The 20,000-nt window shown below is 44.5% G+C and overlaps 1 protein-coding gene across 1 annotated transcript in view; it reads right to left on the reverse strand.

Moving 5' to 3' along the window:
- Positions 1 to 20,000, reverse strand: part of LOC147030334 (double-stranded RNA-specific editase 1-like) — a 223,115-nt gene that overhangs the window by 29,285 nt on the left and 173,830 nt on the right. Inside the window, exon 3 of the mRNA XM_085874270.1 lies at positions 7,322 to 7,381. Within this exon, the coding sequence (XP_085730396.1) occupies positions 7,322 to 7,325 (4 nt within the window). The 5' untranslated portion in view covers positions 7,326 to 7,381. The remainder of the gene's footprint in view (positions 1 to 7,321; positions 7,382 to 20,000) is intronic.

Below are 20,000 nucleotides of genomic sequence, written 5' to 3' on the forward strand. Positions count from 1 at the left end.
CATTGGAAATGTTTGTAACTTCGCATATCAGAGGCCTATAGAGGTCCCTTTCAGCGCACAAAATTTTGAAGGTCAAGGTCAAAGGTCAAGGTCACTGTCGCAAATCAGAGGAGTCGACGAAACCCTTATTTTTTGAGTAATTTTAATCTCATCGTCTCCAAACTTTATGGGAATGTAGTATATGGTCTGGCGCTCAGCTGATTAGTGTTTGGTGGCGATTGGCCTTGACCTTCATGGTTAGTGCCTGAGGTCAAACATATTTGACCCCAAGGTCAAATTTTAAAGTTTTAGGAACCATATCGTGTAGTACCTCAAATTGATTTTTTTTTGTTTGTCTGTAATCACGTATAAAAAATTCTGCAGAGCACAGTTATCATTGGAAATTTTTGTACCTTCGCATATCAGAGGCCTATAGATGTCCCTTTCAGCGCATAAAATTTTGAAGGTCAAGGTCAAAGGTCAAGGTCACTTTGTCGCAAATCAGGGGAGTCGACGAAACCCTTATTTTTTGAGTAATTTTGATCGGATCGTCTTCAAACTTCATGGGAATATAGTTCATGGTCTGGCGCTCAGCTGATTAATTATTGGTGGCGATTGGCCTTGACCTTCATGGTTAGCGCCTGAGGTCAAACATATTTGACCCCAAGGTCAAATTTTCAAGTTTTAGGAACCATATCGTGTAGTACCTCAAATTGAACACCTCGATGAGTGCTTTCTAGATATGTCAAGCTTGAGACATTATGACGTCATTTGGTGACGTGATGAGGCAAACGCATATTTTCATGGTTACTCTGTAGAACGATTCTCATCGGAATCTCTCGTAGGCAGATATTCCTCAAGGAGTCGCTCCTGGTGGATAGCACCTCTGTTCACCTCAGTGTGACCTTAAAAAAGTCACACGTGATCAACTTTTGGCAAGATACGGGTCATTTTTTGTTTGTTTGTGAACAGTATTACGGAAAAAACTCGATGGATTTCGACGAAACTTGGTGGGGGTTAGGTATGGTCCAAGGATCATGCCATTAGATTTTGGACATGGTCCAAAATCCAATATGGCCGCTATGGCGGCCATTTTGAAAAAAGATTTGAATTTTTTTTTTTTTGCATTTCTACATGTTTTAAGTGATTTCCACCCCCCCCCCAAAAAAAATTGTTAGAGAAAAAAAAAATTTGCAACTTTTTATTCAACAAAATTTTGATTTTTTTTGCATTTCTACATGTTATAAGTGATTTCCAACAAAAAACCATGCCAAAATTATAATTGCGGCTGATTTTGGAACTTCAGGTGGATATACCCACGTAAAATCAATTTCTGTCTCAAGGAATCTAGTTATGACGAATGAATTGAGTATGTAAAAGTTAAAAGTAAAAGGGAAAGTTGCAAACTATAACTTTTGAGTACTGTTGATGTCAAATTGAATGAATAGGATATCAGGTTCACTTGAGTGACCAAGCAGTATTGGCGGCGGAGGTTTTGCACTCTACCGAGTGCTCCCCCTCTAGTCAACCCTGTGTTGCCGTTTCTTCATCACAATCTATATCTCTTCTGATTGACAAGGATAATTTTACAAACCAGTCTCTCATGGAAGTGCTTGGTCCATAAACCCTCCTTCCGTACATCAGCACCACCTTTCTCCATACCTTCACCAAAAATTATTTCTGCCCATCCCATGACCTTTGTCTCCGGATGTCCAGTTTGGGTATCTTGAGAAGTCCAGTTTGCAGAGGTTGTCTGCCCATAACAATCAAATCCCTTCTACATCCTTTAACATTGTCAATCCCCTCTGTCAGTACCTTTCCCCACATCTTCTTCAAGTTTGCATCCTTTCAACACCACCCCTTCTGTGTGTCCCCTTCTTCAGCATCCCTCCACTTCACGTCCCCTCTTTATGCAACTCACCCTCAACCCACCCCCTCAAAGCTTCCCTTCACCCTACCCAGTAAATGCTTCCCCTTTCATCCTGCATCCTCAAAACCACTTTCCCTTCCTGCACACACCCAGCACCTCCTCCCCTCTCCCTGATTGTGTGGACCTCAAACATGTGAGTCCTCAGCTCCAACCTGACAGATCCCTCAATCCAGGACACTGCAGATAAACTGGGCATCATCTGTTTAACAGAATCATTCCTCCCGCAGGACATCCCAGACACATTAGTGTCTCTCTTCGGCTATTGTCTCCTCTGGTTTGATAAGTTTGAAGTAAAGTGCAACTCCATGATTGAACTTTCAAACTGGTCTCCATCCTCTAAAGCTGAGGATGCTTTATAAAGTCTGTCTGTGGAGTATGCTTCTCCTGCAACGGAATCCCTAACCTCACTTCAAATGGCACCACAGCCGACTCTACTCATGAGAAGGCTGAATGCCTCATTTCTGTGTTTTTTCCAAACATGTGTCTCCAATCCCTCACTCTCTGTACCAACGCAACCCAGTCACACCCAACTGCTTCTGGACTCTGTGTCTTTTGCAACTGAAAGGTGAAGTTTCTGGTGATCCTCCATTTTGATTCTGCAACTGCACCAGATTGCATTAGCTCACATGTCATAAAAACCTGCTCTGCTGCTCTTGAACATCCTCTCTCTGCTCTTTGCACCTTGTCATTTGCATTTGATAATCTTTCATATGACTGGAAGTCAACCAACATCAATACATTACATAAAAATAAGCCCGCCTATTCTGAAACTCACCTGAATCAGGAGCAAGTCACTCAAACCCCCTACAAACCTCCTTAGACCCTGAATTTTTTTTAATGTCGTGAACAAACTTTGGTCCATCACGGGTGATGAATGTTGTAGTCAAGTTTCATCGAAATTGTGTGCTCAGTTACCGAGGAGAGAAAATACCTATTTTGGGGGGCCAACCCCCCCTCCCCTATAGACCCCATTACTGAGAAAAGATTTTGATGCGGTCAATGTACTTCCATTAGGCATCAGATAAGCCTGGTGTTGGCTTAGTGGTAAGGGTGGCGGCTTGGGATCCTAGAGTCCTGAGTTCAAGCCCCGTTGGCCACTGAATTAAAATACACCAGGAGGTTGACTCAGCCTGTCATCCTTCCGTGGTCGGCAAAATAAGTACCAGTGTACTGGTAAGGGGGACACTGCATCAGTGGCATAGCCGCGTTCCAACCAATGATGCAACCAGCAGCCACAGGCTGCACTCGATAGAGAGAGAGAGGCATCAGATATGAAGCTTGTGGCAAAGTTTCATCAAAATCGCTTGATTGCTTCAAGTGATAATGACTGAAGTGTTTATGGACTGACTGACTCACTCACCTTTGGACACTACTTGATCGTAAGCCTGGTGTTGGTTTCGTGGCTAGGTCGGCGGCTTGGGATCCTAGGATCCTGAGTTCAAGCCCCGTTGGGCCACTGAATTAATACACCAGGGGGTTGACTCAGCCTGTCATCCTTCCAAGGTCGGCGAAATGAGCACCAGTGTACTGGTAAGGGGACACTGCATCAGTGGCAAAAAGCCTCATCCCAAACAATGATGCAACCAGCAGCCACAGGCTGCACTCGATAGCCACTACTCGATCGCATAAGCTCAACCAGGTGAGCAAAAAAAATCGTGCAAAACAGACCCCCATAACTACAGACGTATTAGCTTAATTCCAATCATCAGCATCGTCATGGAATCCATCATCACAGCTGACATAAAATTCGTCCTTTTCTCCAGTGGCCTCATGTCAGATCATCAATTCAACAGGCCTGATGTTGCATAAATGGTGAAGGTGGCTGGCTTAAGATCTTAGGGTCTTGAGTTCAAGCCCCTTTTGTCCAGTTGAATTAACACCAGGCAGGTTGACTCAGCCTGACATCCTTCCAAGGTCAGCAAAATGAGTACCAGCTTACTGGTAACCGTGGGCATTGTATCAATGGCACAACCTGCACCCCCAGAAAATGATGCAGTGAAGCAGCCACAGGCTGCATATCACTATATAATTAAATATATTAATTCGGACTCAGACCAGGCCATTCCACCTTGGACATGCTTCTTCGACGCTCTCAACAATAGATGGGGCCTTAAATGTCAGACATGACATCTAGGCCATCTCTCCAAACATATTTTGAGCTTTCGATGCAGTTTGGCACCCTGCCTTGCTCACCAAATTGTCTTTTTATGGCATCCAAGGCCAACTGCACTTTTGGATTGCTGATTTCCTCGACTCTCATAGCCAATATATGGCTCTCAATGGAATCCTTTATTTTTGTCTCCCTGTCAAGGCTGGAGTACCCCAAGGCAGTGTTCTGGGCCCAGTCCTGTTCCTAATCTTCAACCATTATTTATATGACTCTGGAAAATCCTCTTTAACTCTTTGCTGATGACTCCACCCTCTGCCATGGCATCCCTGATCCTTTAGATAGGCAGGCAGCAGCCTTTTCCCTCGAGAATCACAAGCTGGTCAAACACTTGGAACATGTCTTTCTGAACATGTCACACACTCACTATCTCTCTCCAAAAGGACCATCTGGCAAACCCTTCCTTCTACTTTCTCAACAATGCTCTTGAAGATGTTCAATCCCTCAAACTTGTGGGTTTCACACTATCAGCCTTGATCTTTCTCATGCAAACCACATCTAAAAGTTTGCCTCCAAAGCCAGCCGCCGACTGGGTATTCTCCGTCATATAAAGTCCTGCCTTGGTACACCTGAACTCCTATCCACCTACAAGGCCTTCATCTGCAGCTTCTTTGAGTGCTACTCTCCCCTCTGGGCTGGTGCCCCTGCCTCACGCATTGCTTAGCTTGACTCAGTTTAAACCAAAATCTTCAAGATTGTTGGAATCTCAGGCGATGAAGCTGAGTGTATGGGCCTCTCAATTTCACATTGCAGACGAGTCAGTGGTCTCACTGTCTTCTACCACATACTTTCTGGTCTTGCACCCTCTGACATTTCCGTGCATTGTCCTCCTCAGATTTCTGCAGGGCGAACGCGGTCCACCAGCAACGTCATTCTGGTAAAACTACCAAAATCTAGGATCACTGCTCACCTCCACTCATTTGTTCCTCCTTTTTCCCACCTATGGAACCAACTTCCACATTCTCCTCAAGCCCAGTAGATTGTTCTTCCCTCCAGGTCTTCAAGACAGCTGATCACCACCATCTCAGATCGTCCCCACACCCCTTCCCCCAAGCCCTCCTCTTTCAAATTTCCCGTCTTTCCTTCCTGTGTATCCCGATTGTCCACCCCATGCATCCTTCCCTACCCCTCATTCCTTATTTGGCCAAGTCTCCATCAACACTGCTGTTGTTGTTTCCACCCTTTTTCGACTGTTTCTTTTTTTCTGTTGTGTCCTGATCCATTCTGTGTTCTATCTCTTTCCAGAGCCTTTACCATATATTCAAATATTTTAATGTACACACTGCACACCACATGTACCCGTCAAAGTTGTGTCACCATATCTGCCTGGAGGGTGCAGAACAAGGAAGAAGCGTCAGACAATGGATAAGATCGAATGAGTTACTCACCATTACTCTGGCTCATCCATTCAAACTCATTACCCTTGGAGCTAACAGAGATGGAGGACACAAAAGGGGAACTAGATAATCAAACAATGCAACCCAGAGTGATTCGACAAAAGTATCAGAAGAAACTAATAAGTACTGTAGACAAAACAGAAGAAAAACTGGAGACAAAAATAAGGGTTGGGGCCAATTAAGGGCTGTAGATATTGGGAAAAGAGGACTGCAGTGTAAAAATTGGCCACAAAGAGTAGTTGAGCACAAAGTGAGAGCTGAGAAGAAATATAAAAAACCAACAATGTGCAAAAGAAAGTGTAAAATAGGTATAAATTCGAGATTTAGATATAGCGTTGAGGAGGAAAGAAAACCACAAATGAGCAGAAGAGTAGAACAAAATATGGGGTGGAGATAGTATTATCATGGTTATGTGGTGAGAGGAATGGTAGGAGGCAAACGAAAATTCAGAACCAGAATGAAACAGCACAAAATGGCAGAGCTATCAGCTTGGTCCAGTAGGCAAGGCCAGGAGATTGTTAACCCTTTATAGTCCAGCTACATTTTAGCCACCAACATTTAGACTATCAAGGGTTAACGTAACAGACTCCTCATTTATAAAATCCTTCAGCAAAAGGTAATAGGTCACTCTTAGGGCATAAGGTGGTTGCTTTGTGCAGCCATTTGGGGGAGAGGCATGGGGGAAACACTGGAAAACATGGTTAAGGCATTGACAGCATATATGCATCGTGGAATGGGTTACCCGACAATGGTCTATATCACCCAACGTGCCCCGAAACGAAGCAGAAAAGCTCAAAAGATCAAAAGACAAGATCAAAAGAAGGTTTTATCTGCGAGTCAACTGAGCCTCGTGGAGGAGCTCAACTTGTCAGACAAGGACGTTAGCAGACAATGAACGAATCAACATTGTATGAGATTTGAACCTGGAATCCCAGCACAGTGGGTGAAGTGCTGAGATGGGAATGCCAAACATTTGGCCAACCGAATGGTTCATGTCATTGTGTGTGTGTGTGTGTGTGTGTGTATGTGTGTGTGTATGTGTGTGTGTGTGTGTGTGTGTGTGTGTGTGTGTGTGTGTGTGTGTGTGTGTGTGTGTGTGTGTGTGTGTGTGTGTGTGTGTGTATGTGTGTATGTGTGTGTGTGTGTGTGTGTGGTTGGGGATGGGATTGTTGGGATGTTAAATTGATTAAAACGATAACTTTTCATGTCTGCGAATACCCTTGGCATCGTGAAATATTCGAATAAAACATTTAACGTCTGCTTCTCAAAATCTATGTCTTCAAAACCTTTTTTGGTAATCCTAGGGACACAAATGTCTAACGGCAGTGAGATCGTTTCTTCAATGTGCATGCAATTTTCATTTTAAAAGAAAAGTTGCTTTGCTGATAAAAAAAAGTATTTCTGGCACCGAGGCTAAAAGGAAAAACCGTCTTTCGTAATGTCTGGTCCAAGCGCCCCAGGAGAGATTCTTACGGGGTTTAAAAGAGCATTTGAAACGGTCGTTTGGCCTGGCTACCACCACTCGATCAACGCAGGGGGGAAAAAAGGTTTTTTGGGAAAATGACAAGGCCCGAAAATCCCTTTAAGCCCAGTGACAATTTTGACGGCATGGCGTGCCTTACAAGTTTCAAAAAAAAAGAAAAGACTTCTTCATGTTCTGCCAAGGTGTGCATCACACGGCACAGACACGGGCTGTCATCGTGGCAGGGATTCTCGGCTCATCTGCCACTTATTGGGCATATAGACAGGAGGACGTACAGACGTGAGAGAGAGAGAGAGAGAGAGAGAGAGAGAGATATGATAGACTTGGAAAAGCAGAGGATAGACGAGGCATTGCTGCCTTCTTACTCATTCCTCGAGACCCACGCCTTCGCACAATCCTTGGTGTGATTGCTCCGACCAGCTCCCCTGAGGGCAGGTTTTGTGAGACAGAAAAAAAGGGAAGGGGGATAGGTGAGAAAAGCAGAAATATAACTGACTCACAGCACCTGTTAAGCAAAGAGCAGCTCATTAGAGGCTCTTAGGTAAACCTCTGGAGAGAAAAAAAGGGGAGGGGTAAGGGGAGAAGGGTGTTAGAGGACTGAATGGTTGGAGGGGAGGGGTGAGGAATCTCCTTAAGTTGACAGGGAACAACCCTTAAAAGGGGGAGATGTACAAACCCAAAAATTTAAGCTTCAATCTCAGACAAGTGTTTCTCTATTAAGGAATGCTCTTTGTACAAATATAAAAAAACTATCAAAACATTGTTGACGACACAAAACACATGCATTTAAGCAAAAAGAAAAGCAAAGCACATTATCATGTAAAAACCATGACAGTCCCCTCTCATTTAAAAGATTCACACCAGAGCAATAAGGCCGCAATGCCAACGTTGTCGTGTCGCTGTGGACTCTCGCAACACGCATCCTCTCATTGGGGTTGTGAGCTGCCGATTTGACATTTGCTTTTGAACCTCGTTTACTAGAACGTGTTCAAAACGGGAGGCACTAGGAAGTTGTTTTCGCTGTCCCATAAGCAAACAGACACAGCAGGAAACCTTTCAGCTCAGTTGGTCTTGCTCATTGGCAGGTTGACGTGGCCGCGGATGAAAATAAAAGGTTATGTTAATTATTTTTCTTAAGATTTTGGGTCTTTGTGACTACAGAAGGGGGGCGGGGGGGGGGAGGCTCGACTTCAAGTGCTTCCGAAGTAGTGGAGTGATCAATAATGCAGCACCCCTTACCAAAACACTGCACCAGATTGCTGGCGTTTTATGCTGTCTTCACAGGAAAGTTGAGTCAACAGCTCTTTAAGAGCTCAGGGGTTTCCTCAGGTGCTGCTCAAGGAAATATGCAAAGAGCTCACAGATTTGCAACACCAGACCGTGAATGTGTAGAAGTGAAGGCCTCGAGGCCCAAATCAAAACCTCTGTTGAACATCATCGTGCACTCTGTGTCTTTCGCATCATTACGTTTGGTACTTTTGTGAATGCACTGCATATAAAATTGCATGAGATTTTTTTTCTTCCTGAGGATGAGAAGAGTACATGAATATGAAGACCATTAAGATCTGAAAAGCTCAAAACTGAAACCGTACAGGGTTGATATGTTTAGCATTTCCGTCTTTATGTTCAAGCTCAGGGAAGAGCGAGGTGGTAGAGGGTAAAAAGACAGCGTCCTTACAGTGGGGTCAAAGTTGGACACAAGGGAATGAACAGGAGAGAGAGAGAGAGAGAGAGAGAGAGAGAGAGAGACATAGAGAGAGAGAGAGACAAAGAGAGAGAGAGAGAGACATAGAGAGAGAGAGAGATAGAGAGAGAGAGAGAGACATAGAGAGAGAGAGAGAGAGAGACATAGAGAGAGAGACATAGAGAGAGAGACATAGAGAGAGAGACATAGAGAGAGAGACATAGAGAGAGAGACATATAGAGAGAGAGAGACAGACATAGAGAGAGAGACATAGAGAGAGAGACATAGAGAGAGACATATAGAGAGAGACATAGAGAGAGAGAGACATGGAGAGACAGACATAGAGAGAGAGACATAGAGAGAGAGAGACATAGAGAGAGAGAGACATAGAGAGAGAGACATAGAGAGAGAGAGAGACATAGAGAGAGACAGAGACATAGAGAGAGACAGAGACAGAGACAGAGACAGAGACAGAGACAGAGACAGAGACAGAGACAGAGACAGAGACAGAGACAGAGAGAGAGAGAGAGAGAGAGAGAGAGAGAGAGAGAGAGAGAGAGAGAGAGAGAGAGAGAGAGCAGCCTGCAAGTAAAAGGGTTGGGTGAGGTAGGGTTCATGGGGAATAGAATTATCATGGGTAGGGGTGGGATAACATGAGATGGTGGTGCAGTCTCCTCAGAGGGAAGAGTAATGTTGAACCTTCTCAGGAAAGCAGTTTCAAGAGCAGGAGAAAGATGCAACAAAACAGTGTTAATGTGTGGAAAGCCTTGATTTTGGGAGTTTAATCAGGAGTAAGTTGCCAAAACAACACATGCGGTCTGGAGTTTCTGGGGTAGGGTGGGGGGGGGCAGTTTTGAGGGCTGAAAAAAGAGATGCCAACAATAATAAGAGGTTTAGATTTCACAGATTCTGGGAGAGACATATGTGTTGCTGAGGCCTTAGGCATTATGGGAGAGCAGTACTCCATTGTGAGTATGTACATATTTTTCAAGGAATGACTTGCAACGATGTATGATGCTCAGTCTTGTCTGTGGCTGGTTTTGGAGGCCAGCCTACGACAGGTCATGGCTGACGTTGAGGCTTAGACATTCGAGAGACTGAACCTCTTCCAGTCGCTGACAAAGGAAATAGATAGCTCAGTTCACTTGATGCTTCCATACTGACAGGGTAAGTGTGAAGTTTGCCAGGCTTGAAGACATGTTCTATTTGTCAGATCAGAATCTAATGAATTCCAGATCAGCACAGAAACCCATAATCTAAATTCAGGTTCAAATATGATATATTATGTTAATTTATATTGCATTTATTAATCTCCTTGCATTCCCTATTAGATTTCCCTTGCCTTTGGCAAAACTCCTCATTAATAAAGAGTTCATCTAGATGATGAATGTTGTGCCTATTTGTCTATGCAAGTCTCTATGGCTTCACTGGTGTCAAAAGTGGGATAGACACATGATAACGAGGAGAGAAAATGATTGCTAACTCAGTGGAGGGATGGACAACTGAGAAGCACCGGAACTGCCATTGTTGAACCGGATTTACCTGATGCAATATTGCGGCCAGGTGGACTCCAGCTGGATGTAACTGATGATAACTGACTTTTATTGGAAGATCAGGGGTATCGGAGAAATTGTGTTGAGAATACAGCAGTGTATTGCCATTTGAAATTACTCAACTCTGGATTTCGTTTTTGTCACTGTTGTAAACACCTATATTTCAGATGTGCCGCAGAAGGAAGAATGTCAGGTATGAAGAGGAGATGCAGGAAATGAAGAGGTAACTGGAAAAAGTTACTTTAGAAAGAGACCAGGACTGTTCTGTCTTCCAAGCCTTACGGGAGTCCATGATTACTGAAATGCCAAAAGCCAGGACTTTAGCTGTTGTTCGAAGTTGCAATGGTATAATGGGCAGAGCTTCGTAGATGACTGAATTGATGATGTGCAGAAATTATTTTCAAGCAGAAGGCCTCAGTGGAATCGAGGTTATGGACAATATAGCATTCTATTTGGATGGCCCAGCCAAAATTGAAATAAGGTGCCAGGGTTGTGTGGCTGAAGGAGATGTTTTCAGGGCATTGCGTAGGGTTTTTGGGAGCGTCTTTCAGCCTCAGAGTTACTGAGAAATTTCTACAAGACAGCAATGGGAAGGTGAGTTTTTGGGTGATTTATTCCATGCACTCATTGGTATCTTGGACCACATGGCCTTGCTTGCCCCCAAGAGTCACAAACAGGAATGTGATGCTGAGGGAGTAGTTTGTTGAGAGTGTCGCTGATGTCAGACTGCGGTGGGAGCTGAAGAATCAGGTGAAAGCAGACTCCTCATCCACATTCTTCAGTGTGTGTGAATTTTCCATGAATTATTTGGCTGAAATAGGTGCGGAACTGAGCAAACCAAAGAAGGTTGCAAGGAACGTCTGTTTTAATCGGCTTCTGAAGACGGGACGGTCCAGTGGTGGATGCCATCCAAAATCCCCAGAAGGGAACTTCTCCTCTTGTAAACCTTTCCATACAGCAGAAGGACTTAATTGTAACTCTCTCAACAGCAAGCAGCATTGGCCCATCAGACAAAAGATCAACGGTGGTCTTTCAAAGAACAACTTCATCGAAGAGGAAAAGACAAGTGCCACTTCTGTAGAAAATATGGGCACTACAAAACTGAATGTAAATCATAGAAGAGGAGCCAGGAAGTTGATGCCCACAACCAGTTAAACTAGAGGGCCCCATAGGTTGGAGCACAACTGCAGGACAGCCACAAAGTTTCTCAGAGTATGGATTTTTATAAACTGTTTTTGGAGAAAGTCCAACACAGGGGTGACCATTAGGGGAGTCAAAGTTATCGGGATAATTAACACAGGATCAATTGTTTCTATGGTTACAGAAAGTGTATTTGAAAACTATCTGAAAGAAAATGTGGGACAATTATTTGAAACTCGAGGATGGCTCAGACTGACAGTTGCAAACAGGACCTACATACCATGCATAGAGAATGACGTGGAGGTCGATGGCGTGTTGATTCCAACGAGGGGCGTTTTAATCACAAGAGATAATCAGAGCAACCAATGCCAGTGAAGATTGCCAGGTCAAATAGGCATGAATATACGAAAGTACTTACTTGGGTATTCTGTACTCAGGAACATGGAACAGGAGTCCAACATCAGTTTTATCTGTAAGGCAGGCATAATGAAAACAAGAGTCCTGCCCAGACACGTAGTGATATGCGGGTAGTCAGCAGCTCAGGCAGGCCCTGTGCAGGTGTAGAGCCTTTAACAACACCCCTGCCTGGAAACCTGATCGTGGTTAAGACCCTGGTAGATTTGACCAACAAGAGTTTTTACATTTGTGTGATAAACCCCACTCAAAGCAACACCTGGCTACAAGCCAATACCTTGAGTTGGCAAACTGGAAATGGTGGAGGTGGAGTCTGGTAATGTTTTCATCGGTGTCAGTGGATAGAATCACCGTGGGACAGCATAGTGAATCTCTTCTAATGGATGAGCCAGGAGATGATACACTATGATCAGGACCCAGTCTGGAAGACTTCCCAGGATCTCAGGAGGAGAAAAGTAAAGATGAGGGGTTGTTCAAGCGCCACAAGTCCATTTTTGCATGATCAGATGATCTAGGTCGGAGAGATGTCATCAAACGCTCGATACACCTGACGGATGACAAGCCCATTCAACTGCCTTACAGGCGCATTCCACCCACACGATTGCAAGAGGAGAAGGACCATCGAAGGAACATGTTGCACAAAGGTATCATCAGGCCAAGCAAATGTGAGTACTCTCGTGCTATCGTTTTGGTGAGAAAGATATCGGGTACCCTGCAAATTTGCGTGGACAACAGGCATACTAAATGCACAGACTCGTAAGGATTCGCACCCCCTGCCGAGGATTGATGAGTCAATGGATGCTCTGGTCAGATCTTGTTTGTTTTCTACCATGGATTTGCATTTCGCATATCATTAGGTTAAGAAGAAGGAGGAAGATAAACGTAAAACAATATTTACAACACCCTTCGGACTATGAATTTAACTGGATGCTCTTCGGGCTCTGCAATGCACCAGTAACATGCCAATGCCTCATGCAACATGTCCACCATGAGGAACTCTTTCAGACAACCTTGGAATATCTGGCAGACATTGTCTGCTTCTCCAAAACTATTGATGAGCATTTGGATAAGCTTGAAATCATATTCCAGAAGCTGTAGGATTCTGGCCTGAAGTTGGAATGAAGCAAATGGCATTTCTTTAAGAAGGAGGTCTGCTAATTGGGCCATATCATTTCCGGTGATGGCACCAAAACAGACCAAGAGAAGATTGGAGCTGTGAACCAATGGCCACGGTCACTGACTGAAGGATCTATAATCCTTTTTCAGAATTCTGTAGCGACTACAGGTGTTATGTAAAAGGGTTTGCCTCCATCATGACTCTCTTGCATCATCTTGTGTCAGAATGTATGCACCACGAAGGAGGAAAGAGCAACATTGGGGATAAGTGGACCATTGCATGTGAAGAGGCTTTTGTACAGATAAAGTCCAGTTTTACATCAGCTCCAATACTCGGCTATGCCTCCTATTCATTTTGGAAACTGATGCATCAAACAAGGGCTTAGGGTGCTGTCCTCTCCCAAAATCAGGATGGCAAGGTCAGAGTAATCGCCTATGTGAGCTGTGGTCTCCGTGGAAGTGAGAAAAACATGGAGCATCACAGTAGAAAAAGTTGGAATTGTTAGCACTTAAAATGGGCTGTCACAGCCAAGCTGCGGCACTACTTATTGGATGCTAGGTTCACGGTCTTCGTGGGCAACAACAACCTGACATACATCATGGACAAAGCCAAGTTACCAGCCTGTGAACAACGATGGGTGTTGTCTCTGGCTTCTTTTGAATTTGATATCCGTTATTGCCTGAAAAAGCACAACGTCAATGCAGATCGGGAATCATGATGAGACTGAAGATTCAGCAACAATGGAAATACTGGCCATGGAATGCGGAACGACCGTACTGCCAGCAGATATTCAGAACAGCTTTGCAGCAGGAACCCACAATGTGTCCATAGTTGCCTCCGATTTGCAACCCGAACCGACGAGTCCGTTCCCTGTGTTGACTACCCAACAACTTGAAGAACTACAACAGAAAAACACAGATATAGGAACTCTACTCAAACTTTGGAATCAGAATAGAAGATCTTCCGGATGGTACTTTAAAACTGCTTCAGCAGTGGAACCGTTGGGAAATGAGAAATGGTATGATGTTCCGCTGTGTGAAGAATACAAAGGAAGGTCTCGTGAAACCGTTTATACAACCTCATTACTTGCAGGAGATGGCACTGGAGAGTCTACGTGACAATACCGAGCACCAAAGAATTAATCCGACAGAACACTTGGTCAGACAGAACGTTCATGCTTATATTTGCCAGGGCTACAACAGGATATAGCTCCATGGATTGAATGGTGTGACCAGTGCACACTAGCCAAAATACCACAAATAACTGTTCGAGGACCCATGGGGAACATGAAATATTAGCTATTGATTTTACCATGTTGGAACCCTCATGTAATGGGATGGAGAATGTTCTAGTCCTAATTGACATCATCACTAAATTCACAGGAGCAGTACCCACGAGGAATCAGAATGCAGAGACCATGACGAAGCTTCTTGTGAGTGAATGGTTTAAGAACTATGGGATACCAATGAGAATCCAGTTATCAAGAATTATACTTCGAGTCAGATTTAATTTCAAATTTGTGTGGTTATTTACAGGGTGTCAATCTCGAACGAACAAATACCAACCCCAAAGCAATGACCAGTGTGAACGTTTTAATCAGACACTTCATGAGCTCTTGAAGACACTGTTGCCTGCAAAGAAACGCCACTGGCATGACCATCTGACTGAACTGGTCTATGCTTACAATGTGACCACACATTTGATGACTGAATTCACACGCTTTTACCTTCTGTTTGGACGTGATCCAAAGCTGCCAGTCGACATTTGGTGTGAACAGGATCTTTTCTAAGAAGGAATCAGACCAGATAATTGGGTGACAATTCATCAAGATACATTACAAGAAGTGCACAAGCTGGCAGCAGAAAAGTTTCAAGCATCAACTGATGTTCGGAAGAAGTTCTACGATAAGAAGTCAAAAGAACGTCCCCTTTCAGGTGGCGCTCACGTCGACTTATGAAACTGCAGTGCATGGAGTGGAAATATAATTCAAGATGCCTGGAACAAAAAAGTATTAAAAGTTGTCAAAAAACAGAAGAGCAATGATGTTTATGTCGTGGAGCCTTGCAGATGAGTTTGGACTAACCAGAACTATTAACAGGACTGCAATCCATCCCTGTCCTCAGTCTAGATACCAACCAATAACCAAGCTTCGGAAATCATGGCTCCGACCCAATACGAACAAGTCTGGTGAAGTATCTTCTGAGGAAAGTATTGATGAATGGGAGTTGCACTAATTCTTCTGTTGAGGAAGACTTGCCGTCAAACACAAACGTGACAAATGGCCCATGCAGGACAACACGAGCTTCAGCAGGGAAACATAGTAACCTCCACAAACACTCCAAAGCTGTTGTCAGGTTATCGAACCAGAAGTATTGGCTGTATGACGATGTTACAAAACAAATGGGGGCGTGGATGTAGACAGACCAATTTAGCCCTGTACATTTTGTTTTTGGAAAACATTTGAAACCATGGGTGGATTAACTGTAAGTATATGACAGAATGGAAGACCGCTCTCTTGTACAGGAAGTGCACAACTATGTGGCGGAAATGACGGTTGATGGTGAGGCGATTCACAAAAAGGTGATCAATTAGATATTTTCCAAGCTGTTTATGTTAAGACTTTCATTTTAACTTATAAATATCAAACGGATAGAGATACTGTGGTTGGGGCTATGGATTGTAAATATAAAACGACGAGAGATTCTGGGATCGGGGGGGTGTAGATGATCATTGTTACCTCTGCCACCGAAGGTGGGTGGAGGTTATGTTTTCACCTCTGTCTGTGTCTGTCTATATATCTGTCTGTGAGCAGGATATCTCAAACAGTTGTGGAGGGATTCAGAAGAAACTTTGTGGACATGTTTGGTGTATGACAAGGAAGAATTGATTCAATTTTGGTGAAGATCCTGATCCAGATCTGGATACCAGAAGTTTATATTTTTTTAAAGTTGTTTCATATGCAGCCTGTGGCTGCTGGCTGCATAATTTTCTGGAAGCATGGCTGGTCCGCTGACGCAGTGAACTAGTTGCGAGTGAGCTGGTACTCATTTTGCCAACCTCAGAAGGATGAGAGGCTGAGTCAACCCACCTGGTGGTATTTCAATGGAAAAACAAGGGCTCAAACTCAAGAACCTAAGATATCAAGCCAATCACCTTAACTGTTAAGCCAACACCAAGCTTAATTTTTAAGTGATTGGGTCAAAAACTATATATATATATATATATATATATATATATATATATATATATATATATATATATATATATATATATATATATATATATATATATATATATATAGATATATATATATATAATAGAACGATATCTCAAAAAGTTATGAACGCGTTAAGATGAAACTCTGTGGATGAGTTAGGTAGGTGAGAAGAACAAGCCGATTAGATTTTGGTTCAGGTCCAGATGCAGATCCGGCCTATCAGTGGGATACAAAACGTAAACTGTTCAGCCTGGCAGAGGTATGCACTCTACCAAGTGTTGTTCTCGTTATTGAATGCAGCCCCAGCTATCTTCTCAATAATTTATGTCAAAGCTGCTTGGTCCTGCCATTGTGCTTTTCTGATTGGGTGAGAAAGTCATGTGACCATTCACAGCCAATCCTGGATTCCTAAATTGCACGTGTTGCAACATGCAACTGGGATTCATCTCCGGAGGCAAAATCAAATCTAGACCACTTAGTCGAGAACGCTACTAACCAGTGATGGGTAATTCCGGAAATTCAGAGTACTTTTTTCCATTTCTTTTGTTTGGTTTTGGAGGATGTGGGATGATTCGAATTTGCATGCTGTTGGCATGTTGCACGTGAAATCTAATCGCTGTCAAAGAAGTGCGTCGTGACAGTGATATACACCTGCGTTTGACAAAATGTCCAGATGTCTGTCGTGAGGGCAACGTAAGTAGCAGCATGAATCATCCGAGTAAGCTTTCACCTGGTTTTCGATACATTTCAGAAAGCATATTTCACATAGATTGTGTGATGACTTTGGAGGTCATATTTTCAGTCTCAAACTCCCACAAAGTTTTTGAAGCCAGAGTCTTCAACAACAGAAACAGGCTACATGTCCTTCACGATCATGTTTATCGGCATCTGATTAATTGGGAGATTTTAATCTTGGGGAATCGGCGGCGTACTTGGACCATTTCAAGATTTTACAGAACATGCTAAGATTGATCGATATGAGTTCATATGCCAATCAAGAGGTATGAAAAAAAATTGCTCCGGAAAGCACTTTTTTTGAAGAAGTAGGAAGAACTTGGAATTGACATCGATTCCGGTTCACTACTCGATTCTGTGGCTAGAATAGAGTTAGCTACTTCGGAATCGATTCCACCCACCACGACGAGTACAAACTCAGACTTCCTGATACATCAAAACAGCTCATCATGGTAACATGCTCACTTCAGAGCCATGTGTATTAGTAGTACTGAAGGTGGTGGTTTGCTCTGAGGTGCTATCCTTTTTGATGAAGTCTGAGGAGAATGGACTGCGTTAACATTCAGCATTCAAACTCCATTTTCCCCATCAGTAACTGTGGGATGAGATTTTGTCGACTTATGGGGTTAGGGGAGAGAGAAAGAGAAAGAGAGAGAGAGAGAGAGAGAGAGAGAGAGAGAGAGAGAGAGAGAGAGAGAGAGAGAGAGAGAGAGAGAGAGACAGAGACAGAGAGAGAGACAGAGACAGAGACAGAGACAGAGACAGAGACAGAGACAGAGACAGAGACAAAGAGAGAGAGAGAGAGACAGACAGAGACAGAGACAGAGACAGACAGAGACAGAGACAGAGAGACAGAGACAGAGACAGAGAGAGACAGAGACAGAGACAGAGACAGAGAGAGACAGACAGAGACAGACAGAGACAGACAGAGACAGACAGAGACAGACAGAGACAGACAGAGACAGACAGAGACAGAGAGAGACAGACAGAGACAGACAGAGACACAGACAGAGACAGAGAGAGACAGAGAGAGACAGAGAGAGACAGAGAGAGACAGAGACAGAGACAGAGACAGAGACAGAGACAGAGGGAGAGAGAGAGAGATGGAGAGAGAGAGAGAGAGAGAGAGAGAGAGAGAGAGAGAGAGAGAGAGAGAGAGAGAGAGAGAGAGAGAGAGAGAGAGAGAGAGAGAGAGAGAGAGAGAGAGAGAGAGAGAGAGAGAGAGAGAGAGAGAGAGAGAGAGAGAGAGAGAGAGAGAGAGAGAGAGAGAGAGAGAGAGAGAGAGAGAGAGAGAGAGAGAGAGAGAGAGAGAGAGAGAGAGAGAGAGAGAGAGAGAGAGAGAGAGAGAGAGAGAGAGAGAGAGAGAGAGAGAGAGAGAGAGAGAGAGAGAGAGAGAGAGAGAGAGAGAGAGAGAGAGAGAGAGAGAGAGAGAGAGAGAGAGAGAGAGAGAGAGAGAGAAAGAGAAAGAGAAAGAGAAAGAGAAAGAGAAAGAGAAAGAGAAAGAGAAAGAGAAAGAGAAAAGACAGAGACAGAGAAGGAATGGGGGAGAGAGGGGAGGAGTCAGATGGAGGAAAGAGGGGAGTGGAGGAGAGAGAGAGAGGGGAGGAGAGAGAGGGGGTGTGAGAGGAGGGGTGAGGGAGGAGGGGTGTGGGAGGAGGGGTGAGAGAGGGGGAGGAGAGAGGGAGGAGAGGAGAGGAGAGAGGGAGGAGAGGGGAGGAGAGGGAGAGAGGGAGAGAGGGGGAGGAGAGAGGGGTGAGGGAGGAGGGGTGAGAGAGGGTAGTAGAGGGTGAGGAAAGGGAGAGGCAGGGAGAGAAGAAATATAGGGTGAGGAGAGAAAGGGGGAGGGGAAGGAAAGGGGAGAAAGAGAGGGGTATGGAAGAGGAGGATGGAAGAAGGGGAACAGGAAATAGAGGGGGAAGAGATCGAGGGGTAAAGGGGAGAAAGAGAAGGGGGAAGGGGGGTATAAGGTGGGAAGGGGAGGAAACGAGGGTAGGAATGGGGGAGAGAGGGGGAGAGAGAGAAGGGGGTGAGGGAGGAGTGAGGGAGGAGGAGTGAGGGAGGAGGAGTGAGGGAGGAGGGGTGAGAGAGGCGAGGAGAGGGAGAGGCAGGAAGGGAAGAAAGGAAGGGTGAGGAGAGACAGGGGCAGGGGAGGGAAAGGGGAGAAAGAGAGGGGGATGGAAGAGGGGGAGCAGGAAATAGAGGGGAAGAGAGAGAGAGAAGTTTGGAGAGAGAGCAGAGGGGGGTCATTTTACTCAGATCCGTCACGACCTGCATTCTGTGGAATAGTGAAGGGAAATGACTGTAAATAAATTTAAAGTGCACAAAAAATGGGCCATGGGAGGAACAAGGCCCTGAGAGGAAAATTATATTAATTTCCTTGCCGTACGTCCAAGGGGGGTTTATGCCTGATTCTGTTGGGCTCCGGGTCGTTAGGCAAACCTCCCCATTAGCCTGCACTGCAAAACTTTGCAAAGTAAATCTCTCGCTTTGCGACAGGGCCTCCCGCAGCCAGTGCCAGCAAAGCAGCCTGGGCCCAGGGATCATTTTGCCAGGGCCGTGCTTCCATTACCAGCTTCCGCGCTCACTTGCCGTCGCCCCAATTACAAGCGGCGTGGAAACGAGACAAAGCAATACGGTGCGAGGTGGGCGCAGACAGAGCCGTGACAAAACGAACGGCATTGGTTCATGTTTTCATTTTTATTTTTCAGCCTCTCAGAGGATGTTGGAGTCAACGTCAGTTGTTATTCTCATATTTATAAGCCGGTTGCAGACAATTGCAGCCATCGTAACACTGGCCAGTCTAATGATCACAAAGCACTGAGTCACCGATCATTTTTGTAGCATGTAAAAACAAGACGAATTTGAAGGCCTCGTAAATAGATCAAGTGTTTTTATAACCACTCTAAAAGAAAACAAAGTTGTATTTTTTCTTTGGTTTGCAGGGGAAAAAAGTTCCAATGATGGATCTTAGCCAATGATGCTAATAGGCCCAAAAACGCCCCATAAAGTTTCTGGTGCATCTCACATGGCATTCGAAGGACACAGAAAATGATGACCTCCTCGTGTGGACACAGTAAGAGCCAGCATGGGGAAACAAATTCCTTCACTTCGTTTGAAGCATCTACATTTCCTTGAAAAACCTTCTGCTAAGATCCAAGCCCCCACCCCCCACCCCCACCCGGTG

Source organism: Eptatretus burgeri, chromosome 3, assembly GCF_056783735.1.
Source record: "Eptatretus burgeri isolate ZD-2024b chromosome 3, Ebu_testis_v1, whole genome shotgun sequence".
In the NCBI taxonomy this organism is placed as follows: domain Eukaryota; kingdom Metazoa; phylum Chordata; class Myxini; order Myxiniformes; family Myxinidae; genus Eptatretus; species Eptatretus burgeri.